This window comes from Taudactylus pleione, unplaced genomic scaffold (assembly GCF_031769625.1).
Source record: "Taudactylus pleione unplaced genomic scaffold, aTauple2 ptg000109l, whole genome shotgun sequence".
NCBI classification, from domain to species: Eukaryota; Metazoa; Chordata; class Amphibia; order Anura; family Myobatrachidae; genus Taudactylus; species Taudactylus pleione.
The window spans coordinates 12,550,578-12,575,202 of record NW_028284511.1 but is presented as its reverse complement, the minus strand read 5'-3'; the positions used below and the strand labels follow the sequence as shown (position 1 = coordinate 12,575,202).

Here is a 24,625-nt window from a genome sequence, read left to right as displayed (position 1 = left end):
CCTTACAGCTTCCCAGAGCATCCTGAGGATACTCCGGGCATTGCTGTAATCACCGGCAATTGTGGCCCTGCCCCATTTGTCATCACACAGAGGGGGCGTAGCCTGCACTGGCCCGCAAATAATGTTATATATATCAAAATGGCCCTCGGCAGTAAAAAGGTTCCCCACCCATGACTTAGACCATAGCCCTAACATTGATTGGTTGATTTAAAAAATTAAGGGTTTTTTTATGTTGCCAATTATTTATTGCAAAAAAGTATCATTATAAAAAATAAATATGATTTTAAAATAGTCTAAATTTTTTATACATTACCAAGACATACAAATAATCTGTAATGGCAAGAATAATTAGTATGACTGCACATTTATAAAATATCTGAAAAGTGTTTAAACACAAATACCATCTGTTCACCCAGATCTACTAAATGCCACATAAATCAATACTGATTCAGGAAAGGCATTGGCTTATATTGCATACTACTGGGGGGAGAGGAAGTTGTTTTATATCAACAACATTTTGTTATATTCAGAAATATTTTATGCATAAATTGTGGTGATAAGAGCAGGGGTATTTTACAAAGAGGGGTGTTCAATTAAAAAGAGGAAAACAACTTTTAGGTAAGGCGCAAAATAAGGCAGCATGGAATATGTCAGAAACAAGTCACCCTAACTTGTCAGAATAGCATAAAAACAATAATATGACAAAAAAGTCCTTGCGCCAAATATTCAATCTATTAGATTGCTCCATCTGTAGAGGAATCAGCAGTAATGGAATCTTCTCAAGTAGAATACTCCAACCAAGCACATATGAAATAAACAGATGGCAATATATTAGAAAAAAAGGTCAATTTATGTAAACTTCAAAGGGAGTAGGTTTAAATCCTTCCGTGTAGAATAAATTACAGGACCACCAATGTAACGTGCCCTCCTATTTATAGAGAATTCTCACATAAACAATACCTATAGAGGTTAAGTATAAATCCCATCAAGGTTTCTTTAACCATCACATCAATAAAATAATGAAACAGACAGCAAGATGCTCACATTGATTCTTACTTGAGAAAAACTGTAATGAATCTCATAAAGGTTTCTTTATCCTCCATAAAGAGCAGTATCTCTCAGAGAAAAAAAGAAAACTTCACATGGTGTAGTATTTTAAAACTACATTTAATAAACAAACAGTATTAAAAATGGGGGTAAAACCTCCGTACCAGATAGATGGTATAAACAGGCACAATGGATAGACACAATAGACAGCGATGGGACCCGGGTATTCCACTGCCGCAAGTGTAAGCCAAAATCCAGTCATAAATCAGGTACCAGGTAGACCTCCAATAGGATCAAAACAGTGGCCCAAAGAGAACTGTGTTATTTATGTTTATCTTGTTTATACAAAATATTATAGATAATATATCTGTTCTTATATAGTAAGTAATTAAAGCACATTTAATCCCACTTCTCCGAATCTTCTTGCCACTCTGTGATCATAGCACTCAAATAAGCAGCAGGACAGCAGCAACCAAAGGTTAGGTGATGTTGTAAGGAGTATGATAGTATATGTAAGGGAAAGGAGCAGCACATGATGGAAGAGGGCCCTGCTTATGAGAGCTTACATTCTAAAGGAGAGGGGCAGACAGACAGGGGTAATACCAATTGGGTAGACAGTGAAGAAGTAGCAAGGCGAAGTGGGCTAGGTTGACAGCTGGAATGGCTTTGATGCAGAAGTGAGACTTAAGAGCTTGTTTAAAGTTTAGTAGAGGGGTGGAGAGTCTGAGAGGGAGAGAATTCCATAGAAAGGGAAAAGCACAGGCGGTAGTAAGAGGAAGTATTCATTTAGCAGGAGAGGCGACGTGCATTTGTGGAGTGAAGTGGGTGGGTAGGAGTGTGAAGGGAGAGAAGGTCAGAGATGTAAATGGTAGAGGATTGGGTGAGGGCTTTGTAAGTGAGTGTGAGAAGCTTGATTGTGGTTATGCAGGGGAAGGGGAGCCGGTGTAGAGTTTGCAGGAGAAAGGAGGCAGATGTAGTACGTTTGGAGAGGAAGATGAGCCGGGCAACTGCACTGAGGACAGATTGAAGTGGAGAGAGGAGGGAGTCAGGGATTCCAGATAAAAGGAGGCTACAATAGTCCAATCTTGAGATGACTAATGAATGGATGAGGGTCTTGGTTGCCTCCAAGGTGAAAAATGTTCTTATCCTAGAAATATTTCTGAGATATAAATGGCAGGACTATGAAAGGTAATAAGCACTGCCTCGATCCACCCAAACACTGCCTTATTTGCCTTAACCCCATCGCTATCCAATCGGTAACATCCATTTTCAGGTGAAACTCTGCCCTTTTGAAATTGACTGTCTCACCAAAACCTTGACTGTTAGGAGATGTGTAAAATGAAGTTGTATACTAATGCTATCCATGATTTGTTTAGCTGAAACATCTAGATGTTTCTGCCTGTCACCACAAACTAATACTGGCTTACTCTAAAACTAATTCTAGATCATAAGAGTATGGTGGCCTAGGAAGTGTCATCCAGGCAACTATTCTCTATCACTTTTATCACCTCCAGGTCACTGCCAGATCTCCATGGTCTGAAAACAAATACATATAGACAAAATTAAAATAAAGTATACAGTCCTCATTGGTCCATTATTTGGGGGCCTATTTATGCTTCTATGTTATAAGAAACCTCTTATCCATGGACCTATTAGTCAAGGGTGCTCCACTTCACACTCCTTTCACCCATTATAGATACACCACTGGATGAATGTTTATTTATTACAGTGGTTGATTACTTTGGGCGTACCAAAACTCCACATATCACACTTAATTTAATCCTAACCCAAGGCTATAACTCATTTGTACCAAGCTCGAATACTTGAAATAGTCTTATGTTTAGGAGCTTCTTTTATTGCTCTGCATACTCTACAATAAAAATTCCTCCAATTAAATTCTGAGAAAGAATGACGTCTGGACCTCCAGCAGAAATATTGCTGGTAAGCTTTGTCATCACTGTCCAACTTTAAAATATATGTAGCCAGTTCCTGGGCTGTGGAGAAGTCATCTACATGAATAAACGAGTCTTTGGGAATGAAACGCTCATAGTTTTCATGAGAGGGGCCCATAACAATTGGTACATTACCACATGTGAGGGCATTACTCCACAGTTTCTCTGTAATGTAGTCTTCATGAGCTGAGTTCTCAAAAGACAGATAAAATTTGTACTTGGAAAGTGTTTTTTCATGTTCACTTCTGGGTAGAGGTTTATGCTGTCTGCCATATATGTCCACAGATAAAAAATTCTTAAGCTGCTCATAATAGCGCACCCTCCTAGAGTTTGGGTTCCAGTTACTAACAGCCCAGGCCACCAGCTTAGTCTTTGTAGGGATAGTGAAGTTCACTTCTTCTTTATTCTCCTCCAACCAGCCATAAGGTGAGAAAATATCAGAGTCAGCCCTGTAGGACATGGTCAGATTGATGAGATTGTCCATAACATGTAAGTTTGGGCTGTGAGATGGAGACTCCATGTTAAACCATACCCAGTACTGATTTTGTGGTCTTGGCATCTGTGGAAGTTGTTTTTGAGAGTAGCAAACTTCCCTGTGATGGATAACAACTGCATCGGCAGAAGAAAACAATGTTCTGTTATCTGTATAGAAGCATCCACTAATATTAAAGAATGATGGACATTCATTAAGGGTAAATTTATCACCAAATGGCCAAGTCCATACCAGGATGATCAGAGTATGTTCATCTGGTTCCCATGCAGTTTCCTTATATTCAACTGCATCAGTTATTGCTGAGCGACCTATATTGTTATAGAGTGTAAATAAAATGGCTGCAAGGCACAACTGCGCTATACATATCATAAAAGACTTTTTCACAGACAATGTATTTCCTGGATGCTCCATTTCATTAAGTAGAAACACTGGCAGAGAATGGTAATTTAATTAAAGAGTAGACGTTTCTCACAATTATCGTCACTGTTGGAGAAACAAATAGAACATGAAATATAAAAATGACATTCTGAGGCAATTATTTCTACAGAGAAAATGTGCTTTTATTTTTAAGATATTTCAACATTGCAATGACTTTTATTATTATTAGTAGTAGTAGTAGTATTCATATTATTATTATTATTATTATTATTACAATCTAGTATCTACAATGTAGTCCATAAAGTATTGCGAAGCCTCATTTGACTATGTTAAACATAACTACTCATTTAACAAATTGTCCCCTCGCTTCCTGAGAAAATGTAAAATCTAGGCCAGAGAGATGACCTATTTGCACCAAATGTAAAATGTGTATGTATATATATATATATATATATATATATATATTCTCTATCACTTGTATCACCTCCGGGTCACTTCCAGATCTCCATGGTCTGAACACAAATACATATAAACACATAAAAAACGTATGCAATATATAAAAACTTGAACATTCTCGGTGCATTGTTTCTGAACGGCACGGTGTAGTGGCGCCTTTTTACCCTTGACACAGGAAGTTCTACCATTTTAACACTCTTTACTGCAACTTATATCACCAGACTAGTCCATTCCTTTAACTCCTTTATAGACCAGAGACACTTACCTGGCAATAGGAACATCAGCAGAATAGGTGAGTATCAGCACTTTTTTTTCCTTCAAAGTACAGTAGCTTTTTTCATATAAATAAGCGCTGTAATATTATTTCTGCTAGTAATACTCTCCAATTTTCTATTAAAGTCAACATTACTAGACAACACTCATATTTCTTCTATTCTGCACATGTAGTTTGAAACATATGGTTCATTATTATTATTATTATTATTATTATTAGACCCCTCAAAGAATGTACATATGTGACTTCCTACACCTATCCTATATATGCTATATGTCGTGAGATGCATGGCATGACAAAGATGCTCTTCCATGGGTATCGATTCCTGGGCTTTTGCACTTTTTTTTAAATGTAGGGTTTTATCCACATTGTAACTGCATCCAAAACTACTTATACAGTACTGTACTAGGCAGGGCTGTAACTAGGGGTGCACATCAGGTGTGGCTGCACAGAGCACAGGGCTCTGTGGGTGGCACCATCTCTGCCCCAAGGCCGTTTAATTTTGAAGAGTCTGTGGGCATTGCTGCAAATTCTGGGTGCCTGCGGCCCTGCCCCCTATGTATGACATTATGATGTCATGCACAAAGGGACGGGGAATGGCAGAGGACCAGGGTTGCCATCAGAAATCATGGGGCCCAGGACTTACAAAATAGGCAGGGGCCCCCCCACCTCCCCGTGTTTCTGCAACTCCAGCTCTGCAGTGTCTCCCTAGCCAGCACCCCTCTGTCTCTATTCTGCCCCCTACAACCCACAGACATTTACCTTCTCCTGTATCTTCTGGCTGTTCCTCCTTGCGCTGCAGCCAGATCCTCTGTCAGTGGTGCGGCGTGCATGATGTAATGGCGTCATGTGTGCCTTGCCTCAATAAAAAAAAATAAAAACTTTATTGTAGCAGTTGCAATCCCCCCACATTTCACTCTCTCTCAGCGATCCCCCCACATTCCCCTCTCTCAGTGACACCCCCTACTTTCCCCTCTCTCAATGATCCCCTCCACATTCCCCTCTCTCTCCCAGCGATCCCCCCTACATTCCCCTCTCTCAGTGACCCACCACACACACACTCCCGTCTGTCAGTGACCCTCCCCACAAACACTTCCCTCTGTCTGTCAGTAACCCCCCCCACACACACACATACACTCTCCCCTCTGTCTGTCAGTGACCCTCCACACATTCACCTGTCTGTCAGTAATCCCCCCACACACACACATACACTCTCCCCTCTGTCTGTCAGTGACCCCCACACACACACATACACTCTTCCCTCTGTCTGTCAGTGTCCCCCCACACACACACATACACTCTCCCCTCTGTCTGTCAGTGACCCCCACACACATACACTCTCCCCTCTGTCTGTCAGTGACCCCCCACACACACACACATACACTCTCCCCTCTGTCTGTCAGTGACCCCCACACACATACACTCTCCCCTCTGTCTGTCAGTGACCCCCCACACACACACACATACACTCTCCCCTCTGTCTGTCAGTGACCCCCACACACATACACTCTCCCCTCTGTCTGTCAGTGACCCCCCACACACACACATACACTCTCCCCTCTGTCTGTCAGTGATCCCCCCCACACACACATACACTCTCCCCTCTGTCTGTCAGTGACCCCCCACACACACACATACACTCTCCCCTCTGTCTGTCAGTGACCCCCCACACACACACATACACTCTCCCCTCTGTCTGTCAGTGACCCCCCACACATTCACCTGTCTGTCAGTAACCCCACCTCTGTCTGTCAGTAACACACACACACATCACTCTGTCAGTGCCCCCCCAGACAGACACACACCCTGTTTGTCAGTGCCACACCACAGATTCCCCTCTGTCTGTCAATGCCCCCCCCCACCACACACACATTCCCTTCTATCTTTCAGTGCCCCCTCAGACACAAACATTCCCCTCATCTGTAAGTGCCCCCCCCAGACATTTCCCTCTGTATCATTGCCCACCCTCCTCCACCCCTGTCTCTCAGTGGTACCCCTCCCCAATTAACTTACCTCTGTCACTGTCCTGAGAGGCTCTCCGGCTCACTTCCGTCTGTTGCAAGGGGCTTGACTTGCAGAGAGTCCGTGTGGGCAGACTGGTGAGTCACGCTGCTCTCTCAGGCACATGCTGTCTGCTGAGCTGCTCTGTCTGTGCTCATTGTCAGGTGGTTGGTCTGGAGGAGGGGCCAGCCAGCAGGAAGTAAAGGAGGCTATGCTTGTGACAGATGCCCGGCGCTGCGGATCCTCAGTGAGAAGGATCTGCTATGTGCCGGGGAATACCTGCGGGCCATTACTCCCAAGGGGCACCTGCTGCATGACTGGCAGGTCTGTCCCTGTGCGGGCCCCCCTTGCTGCCCGGGCCCGGGACTCCAGACCTGGCAGTCCCCCCCTGATGGCAGCCCTGCAGAGGACTCTCAGAGACCTTGTTACGGCTTTGGTACTATGGCCCTGATTCAGACCCACTCGCAATTGGGCGTACGTACGTTCGACGTACGTAAAAAAATATTTAAATTCAAGGCCTCGCTCGTATTTTCGAACGCATATAAAAATCCGCCCCAAACTCAGACGACCCCTCCTCTAACTAACGAGCGTGCCAAATAGCGAGCGTACATCCCCGAAATGGCTTGAAGGGAACGCACGCACAAGTACAAACCGGAAGTGGGCTTGTCAGATGTCGATTACCTGCTACTTTAATCTGCCTACCTCCCTCAATCGTATCATGCCAATCAATGTATCAATTAGCTTAATTGTTTTTTTTTTTTCAACACAATGCAAGAAACTTTAATCTTGTCCGTGTTTGTGTTTACCCGCAGAATACGTACGGCTTAAACATTTGCTTTTATTGCTCAAAAAACATGTTAGCCCCAATTAAACAATTGTTCTATTTCTTTGGATCCCCGCATATTTCCCGGGGTTCATTTCTTTATTTAAATTTGCTTACGCATGTCACTGCATCAAGCCTATCATAACTCTCAAGAGATTTGTGGCCCTGTCGAACACATGACTCATACACTAACCAATAGAATTGCTCCTGTTAATTTCCCAAATACATTAGCCAATCAGAAAATTTTTTGGCACTTTATCAAAAATGATTTTTAAGAAAAACACCATTGCCATCATGAGAGCCTCCGCATTCACCAGGCGCGAGCTCCTTGTGCTTACGAAGGTCATGGATAGGCAGATCACCAGCCAGCCTCCACCCATCACCAACCAGCAGAAGCGTTCCGCATATGCGGAGGCACGGGCCCGCCTGCGCTCCTTCGGCTCACGCCGCAACATCGGCCAGCTGGAGCGCAGGTGGTCGGACCTGCAACGGCGGACGCCCCGCTTGCTGGCATGCTTTCGCATGCCGATCGCAGAAAGTAAGTTTTATGTATTGTGGTTTTCATGTTTGTCTTTGTGGCCCTAACTGCGTGTGCATGTTTTCATGTCTGTCCTATTTATTCATTCTACTCATATCTGCGTGTGCATGTGTTCATGTCTGTCCTATTTATTCATTCTACTCATATCTGCGTGTGCATGTTTTCATGTCTGTCCTATTTATTCATTCTACTCATATCTGCGTGTGCATGTTTTCATGTCTGTCCTATTTATTCATTCTACTCATATCTGCGTGTGCATGTTTTCATGTCTGTCCTATTTATTCATTCTACTCATATCTGCGTGTGCATGTTTTCATGTCTGTCCTATTTATTCATTCTACTCATATCTGCATGGCCATGTTTTCCCTGTATTTCATATTTTTGCATTGTCCTCATATCTGCATGGTTTTTTTTGGGGGGGGGGATTTGAAATTGTTTTTTGGCCAGGATTTGTGTTGAAACTAACCACAATTTGTTTAACATCTTTTAGGGGGCCAGCCAAGACTACGCCGTCAACGTCCGGCCAGACGGCGCTCACGGCCACTCTCCCCAACCCCCAGCCAACACTCCACACCCAATAATTCCCCTATTCCCCACTCCTCCCCAGCCTTCCAAGACCCTCTCCCTGAAATGTCGGGCCTCCTTCCCCTCCATCCCACTTCCCCCTCTCCTCCAACCACCCCTCTTCGAATTACCCCCTCCCCGGAGTCGGTAATTACCCCGCCCCGATCTTTGGGGAATGGAGGCACCTCCGAGGAGGACGATGGAGGGCCTTCCGGAGCTGGCGTTTTTTCTTCCGGTATGTTTTTCTTTAGGCTTTTTTTTAGACACAAACTGTTTGTATGTAATCATCTGTCGTTCCTTTTTTCGGGGTTTTTGGGTAGACTTTTGGTGATTTTGCAGATTGCCTTTACCTGTTACTGCTGATTTCAACATACACATATCACACCTGTGGGAATTTGTACATAGGCCTTGTATTTTTTGCAGCCCCCATTTCAGTTTGCTGTGTTTTCTTTTTTGTTTTTTTTTTAAATTTATTTGGGTGGTTTCGTTGTGTTTTTTATTTTTTTATGTAGTTTCCCTATTGTTGTATTAATCCACACACTTTTCTCACCCACAGAGGAACAGAGGCGTCGGGAAGATTTAGCCGACTGTGTGGTCCGGATGCGCCACAATATCATCGGGGTGCTCGTGGCCCTTGACCGTATGTCGGTCCTCCTTCGTCAATAGTTTTATTTTTTTGTGTTCATTTTATAAATAAATTGTTTTTTTCTGAGTAACGTTCTGGCTCATTCGTTTTTTCAAAAACAAAGATTGGTTACCCTGACATAAGTAGACTGTTCCTGGAAGGATTTCCTTTTTTTTACAGTAAGATTGTGTTTTGTATTTGTATGTAAAACAGCCACAAGAAACACATAACAGTAACAATGTCATTTCCCATTTTTGGTGTAGTGTCAATTAGATATTTCTACATTTTACAGGTTCCTAGTTGGTGTGCAAGCTGCTTAGGCCAATCTTACAAAGCCAAATGATTGTACAGGCTTCCTTTTGGTGTGGGTTTGGAACCTGAAAACAGATTACATTTTAGCTCAACTGGCGTCAGTACTGGATTACCCCTTAGTCAAATGTAACGTGTGTGAACCTGGTTACACTTGCTGGTAATGTCCAAAAAAAGGAAGAACATTTCACTCTCCAAACATTTATTCACAACAGAACTGATAAATCAAAGTGGTCACTCACAAAAAAAACACACAGTGATAATCTCAAATACAACACATACCAAACAAACAAAAACAAAAAACAACAAATCAAGAACTGGTTGATGAAGGACCATGCCAACATGATTCCACAAACATGGCGTTGCAATATGGGTTCCCGAATATATTCCCAAAATGTCCACATCCAGGTTTTGTAAGGGTAGCAGGAAGTAGTGAGCGTTGGAGTGCCAAAGATTATGTGAAAAAACAGAAGATGGTGAAAAAAACATTAAATAATTAGATGTTCGCAAACAAACCCAAACACATTAGGTATAAACACTGTTGTTTTGTCAAAACTTACCTAAAAAATCTGGCCACCACATCATCGCGTATGGCCCCCCCACATACTGACCTCCAACCAACCTCGGGGGGGCCATCCTCAGGTAAGGCATCCTCTGGCTGCATTGGGACACCACTCCTTATGGCGATGTTGTGAAATATCCCACACAGGACCACAATTTTCGACACCATATCCGGCAAATACATGAGCTCGCCACCAGAGCGGTGGAGGCATCTGAATCGGACTTTTAAAAGGCCAATACAGCACTCCACTACTTGCCTGGTGGCTGTAAGTGCGGAATTATACTCACTTTGTGGCCCTGGTGTGGGAGCCAAATAAGGAGTGAGCAGCCAGGACATGCAAGGGTATCCACTGTCTCCTGTGAAAAATAATAGACAACATCAGGAACACTGTGTATCAAGCTTAACATTGTTATGTACTAAAGGTCTCCACTTACCCAGAAGCCACGCATCACCAGCTTGTAGGTTGGTTAATTTGTGCCATATCCCTGATTGCCGGATGACGAAGGAGTCATGTGCACTTCCTGGTAATTTAGCATTCAGGGACAGGATCTGGAGGGAGGCATCACATACCACCATTACATTCAGGGAGTGATAGTGTTTCCTGTTTCGAAATATGGCCTCCAGCCGTGCTGGAGGCTGAAGTGGTATGTGAGTACCATCCACAACCCCTATGATGTGTGGGAAGCCAGCTATTTGGTAAAAATTGGCCTTGGCCACACTAAGGGCACCCATATCCAAAGGCATTTGAATAAAATGATGGAGGTGCTTGAAAAGTGCCTCCATCACTGCCCTCAGGATCCGGGAAAAGGAGGATTGTGAGATGCCCGCCACTATTCCCACCGTTGTTTGAAACGATACTGAGGCACAGAAATGTAACACCGCCATAATTTCCGTAAGTGGTGGTATTGCTGTTGGACTGTCAATTTGCCGCTCAAGATCACTCTCTATTAATGAGAGAGTGTCTATGATGATTTTGGGAGGAAGACGGTAGCGTCTTAAAACCTCATCATCGGGCATTCCAAAAAGGGTGACACGTGTTCGAAATATCTGGGGCCTTGCACGCCTACGATGCCTACGCCTGGGACGAGATTGAGGTTGGTCGGCTTCCGGGAGCATGGCCAGAACAATCCGCCCAAGATCAACCTGAAATGGCAAGATTGGAATGTAAGGCTTTGGACCCACCCAAAAAGAAAATTAAGAACAACTTAGCTTGATGATACCATCCATTGCTGCTTACATGCCGGGGTATTGTCATGATACGTCCAAACTGAAATTAATCACAAAAATAATTTGATAAATTTTAGTCTGTGCATTTATGTTTCTAAATTTTGTGCTTGCCAAAACTTAAAATATGCGAAACACACATTTGGCCAAAGAGCAAAACGACATTGCACACAGTACATCAAAATGGGTTGAAATGTAAGCCAAAAAAGCGAAAGGGCAACCACAAAAAATTTTACAGGATTAATAAGCAATTAGTTTGCAAATACAAGTTAATAAACAAACTGAGAAAAATGCGCTAATTAGTTCGCAAATACAAGTCACAACAGTAAGTAGTAAAAATGCGCTAATTAGTTCGCAAATACAAGTTAATAAACAAACAGAGAAAAATGCGCTAATTAGTTCGCAAATACAAGATAAAAAATGGACTTACCTTGAGCAAATATATAAGATTCCAAATCAAAAGGTCTTTGGGTCCGAAATTAAAAAAAAGCTAAAAGATATGAAATTATGGATCAAAAAATTAAAAACAAGAAGAAACACAATGAGACACCAATTGAACCAAAGTTAGACTTCACAAAACTTACCAAATCAAGAAACGAGGCCAAAAAAAAATATACCAAAAAAGAGAACGGAAAATAAAAACGCAAATCTAGCAAACAAAATAAACTCCAAACGCCAACTCCTTTATCCGCAAACAAGAAACTCCAACCAAGGTAACCTCCAACAATCCAAAAACGCCACCTCGACTCGAGACACACCAAGCCATAAATAGTGTTTCGTTTCCCGCACAAATTAAGGAGGGATCATAGGAACGCACAATCAATGATGCGGCCGCAAAATAAGGACGCATGTATAAATACGTCACGAAAACACATTTAAATTCTGGTGTATTTCTTGTTTGGACCTCAGACATGGCTACAGACCAGGGAAACAATGGCCAAGAGTCAGGCGGTAAGTCTTTCATGCATTTTGTATCAATGATTAATTTGAAACATAAGATTGGGCAAGTTGTGAATTTGAGAAATCTGAATATTTACACAAATAGGTGAGGAGGCTGACATGGAAGAGGCTGCTGGGCCCAGTATTCCGGCCAAAGCTGGAAAAAAAAAAAGGCAGCCACATTTCACAAGATAGGAGATGGAGGTTTTGATTCAGAAGTGTGTGGACATCCTGCCACAGGCAGACAGGAATATGAGTATAAGCCAGAAGTGGAGAATGTGGGAAGAGGTAGCCGTTGCTGTCAATAGGGTGGGTGATTATGTCCGTCTAGCCCGGGATGTCAAACGGCGGTAAGTAAACACTTGCCCCCCCTAAAAACAAACACCATTTTAAACAAAAGGATAATGGCTTCCATTTTTTCCCACAGATGGCCCGACTTCAAGTATCGCCTAAAGCAAAAACTCGCGGACAGGGCTAGGCATGCAAGGGGGACAGGTGGGGGTCCCACCCCTGTGTCATTGGAGTTGACGGATTTAGAAGAGCTGGCACAGGGGTGTGTGCAGCCTGTGGAGGTGTTTGGCGTGTCCAACATGGATACGGACATGCCAGACTTTGCGGCTCCTCATGTTGCCCCAGGTAAATCTTTTGATGTCACCAACTCTGAAATGTTAGTGGGCCAATATGTAGATTCTAATGTGAGTCTTTTCTCATTTTTCCTAACAGAGACACAGGCGGATGAGTCTGCTCCAGAGGGGAGCCTTGGCCGCCGAATTTCTGCTGGCTCGGCAGGGGAGGAACCAGTACATCCGGCTGAGGACCCTGCAGAAGCCAGTCCAGGGCAATCCCCCTCGCAGGCAGTGGCCCTCCTCACAGAACTCAATTTCAAATCGGATTTCCATACGGAGATTCTGCAGAGGATGGACGCCAGTCTGCTACGGGTGGCTGAGGCCCTGGAGCAAAATGCTGCGGCCAACGTGACCATTGGTCAGGCCCTGGTGGAAAATACCAGGGCCAACATCCGCATCGCCAATGCCCTGGAGCAGCTCGTTCGCCAGCACATGGTGGAGCCGACCTCCCTTCCTGCCGGAACATCAGGATCCTCCACCTCTGGCACAACATCAGCCAATCCTCCAAATGTGCCTAGCCCTGTGCCTAGTCCAGAGGCCACAACATCTGCCTCTGGACAGGCCAGCCCGATGACATCCCGGACCCGGTCTGGCGCCCTCCCTCCCCCATCCAAACGGGTGAAAAAACGGTGACAGCAATGGCGACTTTTCCCACAATCCTTCTGTGCTTGGCTCATATTCCTTTCTGGTCAAAACTTCCCTCTCCTTTCTTGTGAAATGTTTTTTATTTTTTGTTGTACGTTTATGTCTACAGTTATGTTGGGCCAATTTGTTTGATTTTGGGAATGATCTTTGCCAAAAAAAGATGTCCCCAAATTTTTTATTATTTTAGTTTTGGTTTGACCAATAAATTTACGCCAAAAATCTGACATTGTATTGTGACATTATTGTACAAATGGGTTACATTTAATCCTGGCCCAAAAGACAAAAACTTGAAAAAAAAACAAAAACAATTTTTAAAAAAAAAGGGCTCTTTAAGGAACGTTTAAAAATTCAAATAACGAGGCTAATTCAACAGGCAAAAATAAAAAGGTGAGAAAATTAAAACATGATGACATTATTGTTACAATAGGCCCTAACCACCAAATTGAGGCCAAAATAAACCCCCACAAATGTACGCAAATTGATTGTGTCATCCTGACATTAGCAGCTATGATTTCCACCTGTGTACACTTTTGTGCTATCCCCAAAAACTGATTTCAAAACACATACCAAGCCGGTTTTCAATCCAACACTAATTGCTTTTCTGACCACCCGCGATTAATCGCAACAACATCGTGGAGTCCCGGGACGGAGGAGAAGGCCATCGCCAATGTGGTCGAGTAATCCAGACCCTAAGCTGTGCGAGCATTTTGAAGGGAAAGAGGATCATCCAGTGACGTATGAGTCGGTCCGAACACATTTTACGCTCGCATCTGCTAATGTATGTACGCCCCAAAAACGCCTCGCCACGCCTGCGTTTTTCCATCTCCACCCCCGTCAACACCCAAAAACGCCCTGTTCTGTCAATCACATTTGACATGTCACTTCCTGTACGCTATTTGACGAACGAGACCAAAAAAACTCGCAATCTGCCGTACGCACATGCGCAGTGTTACACCGACGCATGCGCGGTTAGTCAACATCGGAACGCTACGAGCGTACTGCTGTTTGCAAGTGGCTCTGAATGAGGGCCTATGTTTGCAAAATAATTAGTGTAAAGTCACAGATTAAGCACACTGATGCTTGGTTTGAAATATGGTGCAGCTCACTTGTATCGCTCCTGCATGGATTGCCAGTGCCAGTGTTCAGTGTACCATTGCATTGTAATTTTATGGTGTTAGTGATGTGCATAAGATGCATATTTTGTACAAAGTGTGTTGCAGGATGCATAGCATGACTTAGTCACAAAGTCTGTGGTGTGCCAAATGTGGCTATTTGGTGCAATTTGAGGATAGGTGTATGTTAACACATCTGTATCTATGAGCATCAGAGACACATCAAAAACATCAAATGCCACCCATGCATATATGGCATAGATCTGGGCATATATCTGAATAAGCATAATGTTGTGCCCTGCTTTCCATCAGCCATATATACCAATTTTTAAAACTTTGATTTTGACAACAAAACGCACATTTACTATTAAATTTGAATAACATTCAATTATAAAAAAAAGGAAACCTCTTGAAAACAGTGCCCTGCCATGCAAACAGGCTACTGTGTTTGTGTATGTATGTTAAAGTGAACTTGCACTTGTTTTTCACAAGGATATCTATCAGTACCTACACTGCAGTATACTGTATATATACAGTATATTGTCAGTCACTTGTGTATGAGGATAGAGGCAGTGTGATTTCAACTGTCAAGTATACCTGTCTAAAAATGACTGTGCTATGTCTGAGTGAACTGCACCCCAAAGAGAGAAGACATCTTTTTCCATTATAAAAAAAATATAATTGCAACAAAATCCCAGATATTTTAAAATGATGTTTTTTTCAATTGTGTGTGTTTCATAGAGTCAACATATATTACTGTACTTAGTGAGTGTAGATGTGTCCCTGTCAGCTGAACCCCCGAAACAATATAAGGAAATAGACCTTTTTTGTCATTGTTAAAAAACATTTCAAGTATTTTATTACAATTCAATTTAAAATTGTATTTTTTCAAGAGTGTGTGTTTCGTAGAGGCAGTGCATATTACTATACTTAGTGGATATAGACATGTCCCTGTCAATTGCACCCCAAAAATAATAAGAAGAAAAAAGGCATTTTTTCTGGTGTGAACAAAAATCTCCAGTCTCTTAATAAAACTGCAAAGTAATGGAGCCACTTGATGGAGCCACTGTTCAAGTCTTTTTGAATTATTCAAAGTTGTTCTCTCCACCATGCCATAATTAAAAAAAGAAATAAGTCTTATAGTATAGTAAGTTCAAAATATACACAAATTTATATTGAGAGGTTAGATCCAGAATCCAATAATATAGAAGTGGATAATTCATCTGGAAAGTCCACCCAACATGTCTCAAATATTCAGCAGTAAATATTCAGAAGAAAATATAATGCTCACATCAAAGCTTACTTCTATTAGACCGATCCAACCATATAGCAGTTTCTTTAAACCATGTGTCTTCAAAACAAACAATGAAACACCTCATGCTCAAGTGCAATGATATGTTGCTAGAAACTCACATGTATGCTTACATTAAACAAGTCATATGAATTCCCGTCAAGGTTTCTTTTCAATTTTCTCCTCAATAATTGGAATTTTTATACTCCGTAGTATAAGCATGGAAAATTTATTTAAAAAAGTCACAAACAGATGTAAAAACCTTTAGCAATATATCAATAAATCAATAAAAACAGGAAAATATCTTCATCATAACAGGGACGGAAAAAACAGTTCCTTCTAATAGTCAGAAACAGTAGATCTTAATAACAGCCTTACATATTTGGATAGGATGAAAAACAGAGGCCCCAAACTACTCACCCAAACTATGTGGTCACTGTATCATGGCTATTGTTGTCCTGGAAATGACACCTCACCACCAACGCGTTTCGACTTAACATAGTCTTTTTCAAGGTGGAGGTGTACTGAAAACAATGTTCCTTTTAAAGGCATTTGTGGTACCACCCCCTAAATTAGGGTTCCAAAATAATTAACATAATGTGGATGTGATTATCTTTAATTCTCTTACAGCGTGTGTATCTAATAGTTTATCCGCTCACCCTTCTATTAGTCTGCCAATTTGATCTTTAAATTTTACTGCATACATGTAAAGAAAAAAGATTTTCATCACGTAAAATCTTTAATAATGCGGTTACCATGGTAACCCACGAGCTAGCCAATCCTATGCTATTAAGATCTACAATTACTAGGGCCGGCGAGGTATGCTGTACTGGAATGTGGCTTGCATTCCAGTACAGCAATACGGAACATGACAGGTCCATGTGACAGGGCGGTCAGGTCTTGGTTACCATGTATACACTACTCTGCCAGTGACCTGCCCGAAATACACACTCTGGTTTCTATGACAACCAGTCTCCGTTTCCATGGTAATTATACCTACAGCTTTAAGCTGACCTGACCGCCCCACAATGGTAACCGCGTTATTAAAGATTTCACACTAAGAAAATCTTTTTTCTTTATGTGTATGCAGTAAAATTTGAAGGTCGAATTGGCTGACTAATGGGAGGGTAAGTGGATAAACTATTAGATACACACGCTGTGCGATAATTATAGATAATCACTTCCACATTATGTTAATTATCTTGAAGCCATTTATTTAGGGGGGCGGTACCACAAATGCCTTTAAAAGGAACATTGTTTTCAGTACACCTCCACCTTGAAAAAGACTATGTTTAGTTGAAATGCGTTGGTGGTGTGGTGTCATTTCCAGGACAACAATAGCCAGAATACAGTGACCACATAGTTTGGGTCAGAAGTTTGGGGCCCCTGTTTTTCAGCCTATCCACCTATGTAAGGCTGTTATTAAGATCTACTGTTTCTGACTATTAGAAGGCACTGTTTTTTCCGTCCCTGTTGTGATGAAGATATTTTCCTGTTTTTATTGATATGCTGCTAAAGGTTTTTGCATTCATCTGTTTGTGAATTTTTTGAATACATTTTCCATGCTTATACTACGGAGTATAAAAAGTCCAATTATTGAGGAGAAAATTTTAAATAAACCATGATGGGAATTCATATCACTTGTTTAATGTAAGCATACATGTGAGTTTCTAGCGACATATCATTGCACTTGAGCACGAGGTGTTTCATTGTATGTATTGAAGACACATGGTTTAAAGAAACTGCTATATGGTTAGATCTATCTAATAGAAGTAAGCTTTGATGTGAGCATCATATTTTCTTCTGAATATTTACTGCTGAATAATTGAGACACGTTGGGTGACCTTTCCAGTTGAATTATCCACTTCTATATTATTGGATTCTGGATCTAACCTCTCAATAGAAATTTGTGTATATTTTGAACTTACTATACTATAAGACTTATTTCTGTTATTTTTTTATGGCATGGTGGAGAGAACAACTTTGAATAATTCAAAAAGACTTGAACAGTGGTTCCATCAAGGTGAATCTAGGAGGGTAATATTCACATCCCACATACAATATCCTCTCAGTGGAGCGCAATATAATTTTTTCTTTATTGTTGGTTGATTTGTATCCAGTTTTGATAACACTGGTAAGATTTTCAGCTGCTCCTTTCTTGGCTAAGGTGTTGACTTATTTTCTGTTAGTTTGCTTTACATTTTTACCTTTAGAACAACCTAAAATAAAAAAAAACTTGTACTCCAAATGTGACTATAAAATAATCGCCAGCTGCAAATGGTGAATGCACACCGGCTGCTCTGTCTCAAAAAATGAAGCTGCAGCCCTTAGTACATATGACTCCACCTCTATCACCACAGAAACCATTGGTGACTGTCATTGGGGAAGAAGTATTGTGGGAGTACACAAATGTGAAAACGCAACCTCTTTTGGGACACTAAACTTTATAAACTGTTATTTAGTTTGGCTACAACTGGGACATTTGAAGAATATTCATGTAACCATATGAATGTGCCATACTCATTGTTTTGTAATTGTGTGAAACTTAATGTACTGTAAGTCAATCATTTAAACCTCTACTTACCTGAAACTCACAAATATAAGCAATCACTTAGACCAGGGATGGGGAACCTCAGGCTCGGGGGCCGTATAAGGCCCTCGGAATCATTTGGTCTGGTCCTCTGAGTTTTTTACTGCTAGCCTCATCTGGCTACCAGGGTGCCTAGAATGGCACCGTGCAGCCAGAATCTATTCAGCAGTGCCACCTGGAGCGTCCTTAGGGCACTTCAGATAGTCACACCGCTGCCCTTACAGCTTCCCGGAGCATCCTGAGGATACTCCGGGCATTGCTGTAATCACCGGCAATTGTGGCCCCGATCTTCAAATGGAACCTGAAAACTGGCAAAGAATATATTAAACCATATAATCCACAATATACCTCCTCAGAAGCGGAATCATCTGGCACTGAAGAAACCCTAGGGTCTAATGTGAGTACGATTAGATCTCCTTCCACTTCTTCTAATAACAATTTTTTAGAGAATACCATGGGATCCAGAGCCGGCAGCTGTGTGTTTGCTGTAATCAGCAGCTGCTGAGAGTCTATCAGACTCTCATCGGCTGCTGCTGCTCCCACTGCGGGAGCCATCTTCTGGCTCCCGCAGTGGGTAATGGGAGAGACGTCATGAGTAATGACGTCTCTCCCATGCAAAGCGGCCGGAGGAGCTGTTAGCGGCGGGACCAGGAGCGGGAGTTTCAGGTAAGTGATTTTTTTTTATTAAGTCTCTCTCTACTGGGGGGGGGACTTGGGGGGGTACTACCAGGTGGGGATTACTATGGGGGCACTACCAGGGGGGAATTACTACTGGGGGCACTACCAGGGGGGTGGATTACTACTGGGGGCACTACAAGGGGGGGCTACAACTGGGGGCACTACAAAGGGGGGGACTACTACTACTGGGGGCACTACAAAGGGGGGGACTACTACTGGGGGCACTACAAAGGGGGGGACTACTACTACTGTGCGCACTACAAGGGGGGGACTACTACTACTGGGGGCACTACAAGGGTGGGACTACTACTGCTGGGGGCACTACAAGGGGGGGACTACTACTAGGGGCACTACAAGGGGAGGGGGCTACTACTAGGGGCACTGCATAGGGGGGAGGGGACTACTACTAGGGGCACTACATAGGGGAGGGGACTACCACTGGGGGCACTGCATTGAGGGACCACTGCTGGGGGCTCTATATAAAGGGCAATACTGGGGGTACTGCATAGGGAGGAGTACAACTGGGGCCACTATTTAAGGGGCATTGCATAAGGGTTACCACTATTGGGGGCACTGCATGGGGGGTGGACTGCTACTGGGGGCACTATATAAGGGGCACTGCATAGGGGGTACCACTATTGGGGGCACTACATAAGGGGCTTACTACTGGGGGCACAAGGGAGACTGCACAGGGGGGACCACTACTGGGGGCACTATATAAGGGGCTTACTACTGGGGGCACAAGGGGCACTGCATAGGGGGGATCACTACTGGGGGCACTACTGGAGGCCTGCATAAGGGTGTTCTCTCCTGTGGCACACGGGGGCACTGCATATGGGCACTACGACAGGGGGCTGCCCCTAATCTTTATTTTTACCTTACATTAATCCCATATGGACCCGCCTCCTCCCTGAAACATTTGAGGGGGGGCGCCATAGCACGCACGTTCTTTGGGCACCCTGGCTACACGCAACTCCTCTGCCAGGGCCGCCTGCATGCATTTGACCCCCAGGCTAAAAGTTGCCAGCCAGCCCCTGCCTTAGGGCACTTCAGATGGTCACACCGCTGCCCTTATAGCTTCCCAGAGCATCCTGAGGATGCTTTGGGCATTGCTGTAATCACTGGCAATTGTGGCCCAGCCCAGTTTGACATCACACATAGGAGGCGTAGCCTGCATCGGCCCACAAATAATGTTATATATATCAAAATGGCCCTCGGCAGTAAAAAGGTTCCCCACCCATGACTTAGACCATAGCCCTAACATTGATTGGTTGATTTTAAAAAAATTAAGGTTTTTTTTATGTTGCCAATTATTTATTGCAAAAAAGTATAATTATAAAATATAAATATGATTTTAAAATAGTCTAAATTTTTTATACATTACCAAGACATACAAATAATCTGTAATAGCAAGAATAATTAGTTTGACTGCACATTTATAAAATACCTGAAAACTGTTTAAACACAAATGCCATCTGTTCACCCAGATCTACTAAATGCCACATAAATCATTACCGATTCAGGAAAGGCATTGGCTTATATTGCATACTACTTGGGGGAGAGGAAGTTGTATTATATCAACAACATTTTGTTATATTCAGAAATATTTTATGCATAAATTGTTGTGATTAGAGCAGGGGTATTTTACAAATAGGGGTGTTCAACTGTCTATTGGGGGCTCCCCTTTGTGATTTCTTTAATGTACCCATGGCCATAACTAGGGGTGTGTGTGCGGTGGTGTCACACAGAGAGAAGGGATCTGTGGGCATTATTGTTGCTGCCCCATGGACCTTGCTTCTGGTTAGCAGGGTTCCTCTAAGGACCATTGCTAAACTGCCATCTGGCACATCCTTTGGGCACTCCAGGCAGGCACCGAGCATCCCATACAGCCTCCTGTGTATCCTCAAGATGCTTCAGGATGGGCTGAACTTCCAGGTGCTGATGGCCCTGCCCCTTCAGTGTGATGTCAAGAATGTCATCCAGTCATGGGGAATGTGCCTGCCCCTCCCCTCAAATTATCTGGCTGCTGGCGATGCCATCTTTCCATAAATGTCTTCTTGAATATGGTGGCGAGTCAGAAGACAGTAAAGTGCCAGAATCTCTGCTATCTTCTGTACCGATACAAGCCTCTCATAGACATCACTGGAAAGATGGCACCATTGGTAGCCTACTAACCTCTAAGAGTTTGTCCTTTGTGTAGGGTGCGTGGCACTGGGTCATTATAGATATGCCACTGGCTAAGAGTGTTTTTATTGCAGCAATGTCATCAAAACAATGGCCCAAAGAGAACTGTGTTATTTATGTTTAACTTGTTTATACAAAATATCATAGATAATATATCTGTTCTTATATAGTAAGTAATTAAAGCACTTTTAATCCCACTTCTCTGAATCTTCTTGCCACTCTGTGATCATAGCACTCAAATAAGCAGCAGGTTGGCAGCAACCAAAGATTAGGTACTGTTGTAAGGAGTATGATAGTATATGTAAGGTAAAAGGAGCAGCACATGATGAAAGAGGGCCCTGCTTATGAGAGTTTACATTTTAAAGGGGAGGGGCAGACAGACAGGGGTAATACCAATTGGGTAGACAGTGAAGGCGAAGTGGGCTATGATGACAGCTGGATGGCTCTGATGCAGAAGTGGGATTTAAGAGACTGTTTAAAGTTTAGTAGAGGGGTGGAGAGTCTGAGAGGGAGAGAATTCCATAGGAAGGGAACAGCACAGGTGGGAGTAGGAGGAAGTAATCATTTAGCAGGAGAGGCGACGTGCATTTGTGGAGTGAAGTGGGTGTGTAGGAGTGTGAAGGGAGAGAAGGTCAGATATTTAAATGGTAGAGGATTGGGTGAGGGCTTTGTAAGTGAGTGTGAGAAGCTTGAATTTGGTTATGAAGGGGAAAGGGAGCCAGTGTAGAGTTTGCAGGAGAAAGGAGGCAGATGTAGTACGTTTTGGAGAGGAAGATGATCCGGGCAGCTGCACTGAGGACAGATTGAAGTGGAGAGAGGAGGGAGTCAGGGATTCCAGATAAAAGGAGGCTACAATAGTCCAATCTCGAGATGACTAATGAATGGATGAGGGTCTTGGTTGCCTCCAAGGTGAAAAATGGTCTTATCCTAGAAATATTTCTGAGATTTAAAATGTAAAATGACGTAGTATACTACTGCTAGATGTTTCTGCCTGTCACCACAAACTAATACTGGCTTACTCTAAAACTAATTAAAGATCATAAGAGTATGGTGGCCTAGGAAGTGTCATCCAGGCAACTATTCTCTACCACTTTTATCACCTCCAGGTCACTGCCAGATCTCCATGGTCTGAAAACAAATAAATATAAACAAAATTAAAATAAAGAATACAGTCCTCATTGGTCCATTATTTGGGGGCCTATTTATGCTTCTATGTTATAAGAAACCTCTTATCCATGGACCTATTAGTCAAGGGTGCTCCACTTCACACTCCTTTCACCCATTATAGATACACCACTGGATGAATGTTTTTTTATTACAGTGGTTGATTACTTTGGGCGTACCAAAACTACACATATCACACTTAATTTAATCCGAACCCAAGGCTATAACTCATTTGTACCAAGCTCGAATACTTGAAATAGTCTTATGTTTAGGAGCTTCTTTTATTGCTCTGCATACTCTACAATAAAAATTCTGCCAATTAAATTCTGAGAAAGAATGACGTCTGGACCTCCAGCAGAAATATTGCTGGTAGGCTTTGTCATCACTATCCAACTTTAAAATATATGTAGCCAGTTCCTGGGCTGTGGAGAAGTCATCCACATGAATAAACGAGTCTTTGGGAATGAAACGCTCATAGTTTTCACGAGAGGGGCCCATAACAATTGGTACATTACCACATGTGAGGGCATTACTCCACAGTTTCTCTGTAATGTAGTCTTCATGAGCTGAGTTCTCAAAAGACAGATAAAATTTGTACTTGGAAAGTGTTTTTTCATGTTCACTTCTGGGTAGAGGTTTATGCTGTCTGCCATATATGTCCACAGATAAAAAATTCTTAAGCTGCTCATAATAGCGCACCCTCCTAGAGTTTGGGTTCCAGTTACTGACAGCCCAGGCCACCAGCTTAGTCTTTGTAGGGATAGTGAAGTTCACTTCTTCTTTATTCTCCTCCAACCAGCCATAAGGTGAGAAAATATCAGAGTCAGCCCTGTAGGACATGGTCAGATTGATGAGATTGTCCATAACATGTAAGTTTGGGCTGTGAGATGGAGACTCCATGTTAAACCATACCCAGTACTGATTTTGTGGTCTTGGCATCTGTGGAAGTTGTTTTTGAGAGTAGCAAACATCCCTGTGATGGATAACAACCGCATCAGCAGAAGAAAACAATGTTCTGTTATCTGTATAGAAGCATCCACTAATATTAAAGAATGATGGACATTCATTAAGGGTAAATTTATCACCAAATGGCCAAGTCCATACCAGGATGATCCGAGTATGTTCATCTGGTTCCCATGCAGTTTCCTTATATTCAACTGCATCAGTTATTGCTGAGCGACCTATATTGTTATAGAGTATAAATAAAATGGCTGCAAGGCACAACTGCGCTATACATATCATAAAAGACTTTTTCACAGACAATGTATTTCCTGGATGCTCCATTTCATTAAGTAGAAACACTGGCAGAGAATGGTAATTTAATTGCAGAGTAGACGTTTCTCACAATTATCGTCACTGTTGGAGAAACAAATAGAACATGAAATATAAAAATGACATTCTGAGGCAATTATTTCTGCAGAGAAAATGTGCTTTTATTTTTAAGATATTTCAACATTGCAATGAACGTTATAAGATGACTTTTTTTGTTATTATTATTATTATTATTATTATTAGTAGTAGTAGTAGAATGATTATTATCAGTAGTAGTAGTAGTAGTAGTATTAGTAGTAGTAGTATTAATATTATTATTATTACAATCTAGTATCTACAATGTAGTACATAAAGTATTGCGAAGCCTTATTTGACTATGTTAAACATAACTACTCATTTAACAAATTGTCCCTTCTCTTCCTGAGAAAATGTAAAATCTAGAGAGATGACCTATTTGCACCAAATGTAAAATGTGTGTATATATATATATATATATATATATATAATATATATATATATATATATATATATACTCTATCACTTTTATCACCTCCGGGTCACTGCCAAATCTCCCTGGTCTGAAAACAAATACTGTACATATAAACAAATAAAAATCTTAAACAATATATAAAAACTTGAACATTCTCAGTGCATTGTTTCTGAACGGCACGGTGTAGTGGCGCCTTTTTACCCTTGACACGGGAAGTTCTACCATTTTAACACTCTTCACTGCAACTTATATCACCAGACTAGTCCATTCCTATAACTTCTTTATAGACCAGAGACACTTACCTGGCAATAGGAACATCAGCAGAATGTAACTATGGGTGCGCATCAGGTGTGGCTGCACAGAGCACAGGGCTCTGTGGGTGGCACCA

General features: G+C 42.2%; 2 protein-coding genes across 2 annotated transcripts; both read right to left on the bottom strand.

The window, feature by feature from the left end:
- Positions 1-2,847: 2,847 nt before the first annotated feature.
- LOC148525280 (4-galactosyl-N-acetylglucosaminide 3-alpha-L-fucosyltransferase FUT6-like) lies at positions 2,848-3,903 on the bottom strand. The gene has a single exon (XM_088471071.1). The coding sequence runs from the start codon at positions 3,901-3,903 to the stop codon at positions 2,848-2,850; it is 1,056 nt and encodes a 351-aa protein (XP_088327197.1).
- An 18,800-nt stretch (positions 3,904-22,703) lies between these two features.
- On the bottom strand, positions 22,704-23,759 carry LOC148525279 (4-galactosyl-N-acetylglucosaminide 3-alpha-L-fucosyltransferase FUT6-like). The gene has a single exon (XM_088471070.1). The coding sequence runs from the start codon at positions 23,757-23,759 to the stop codon at positions 22,704-22,706; it is 1,056 nt and encodes a 351-aa protein (XP_088327196.1).
- Between the last annotated feature and the right edge of the window lie 866 nt (positions 23,760-24,625).

Bases quoted from the DNA above. Each gene is read 5' to 3' on its own strand.
- LOC148525280 (XM_088471071.1), bottom strand. From the start codon at position 3,903: ATGGAGCATCCAGGAAATACATTGTCTGTGAAAAAGTCTTTTATGATA.
- LOC148525279 (XM_088471070.1), bottom strand. From the start codon at position 23,759: ATGGAGCATCCAGGAAATACATTGTCTGTGAAAAAGTCTTTTATGATA.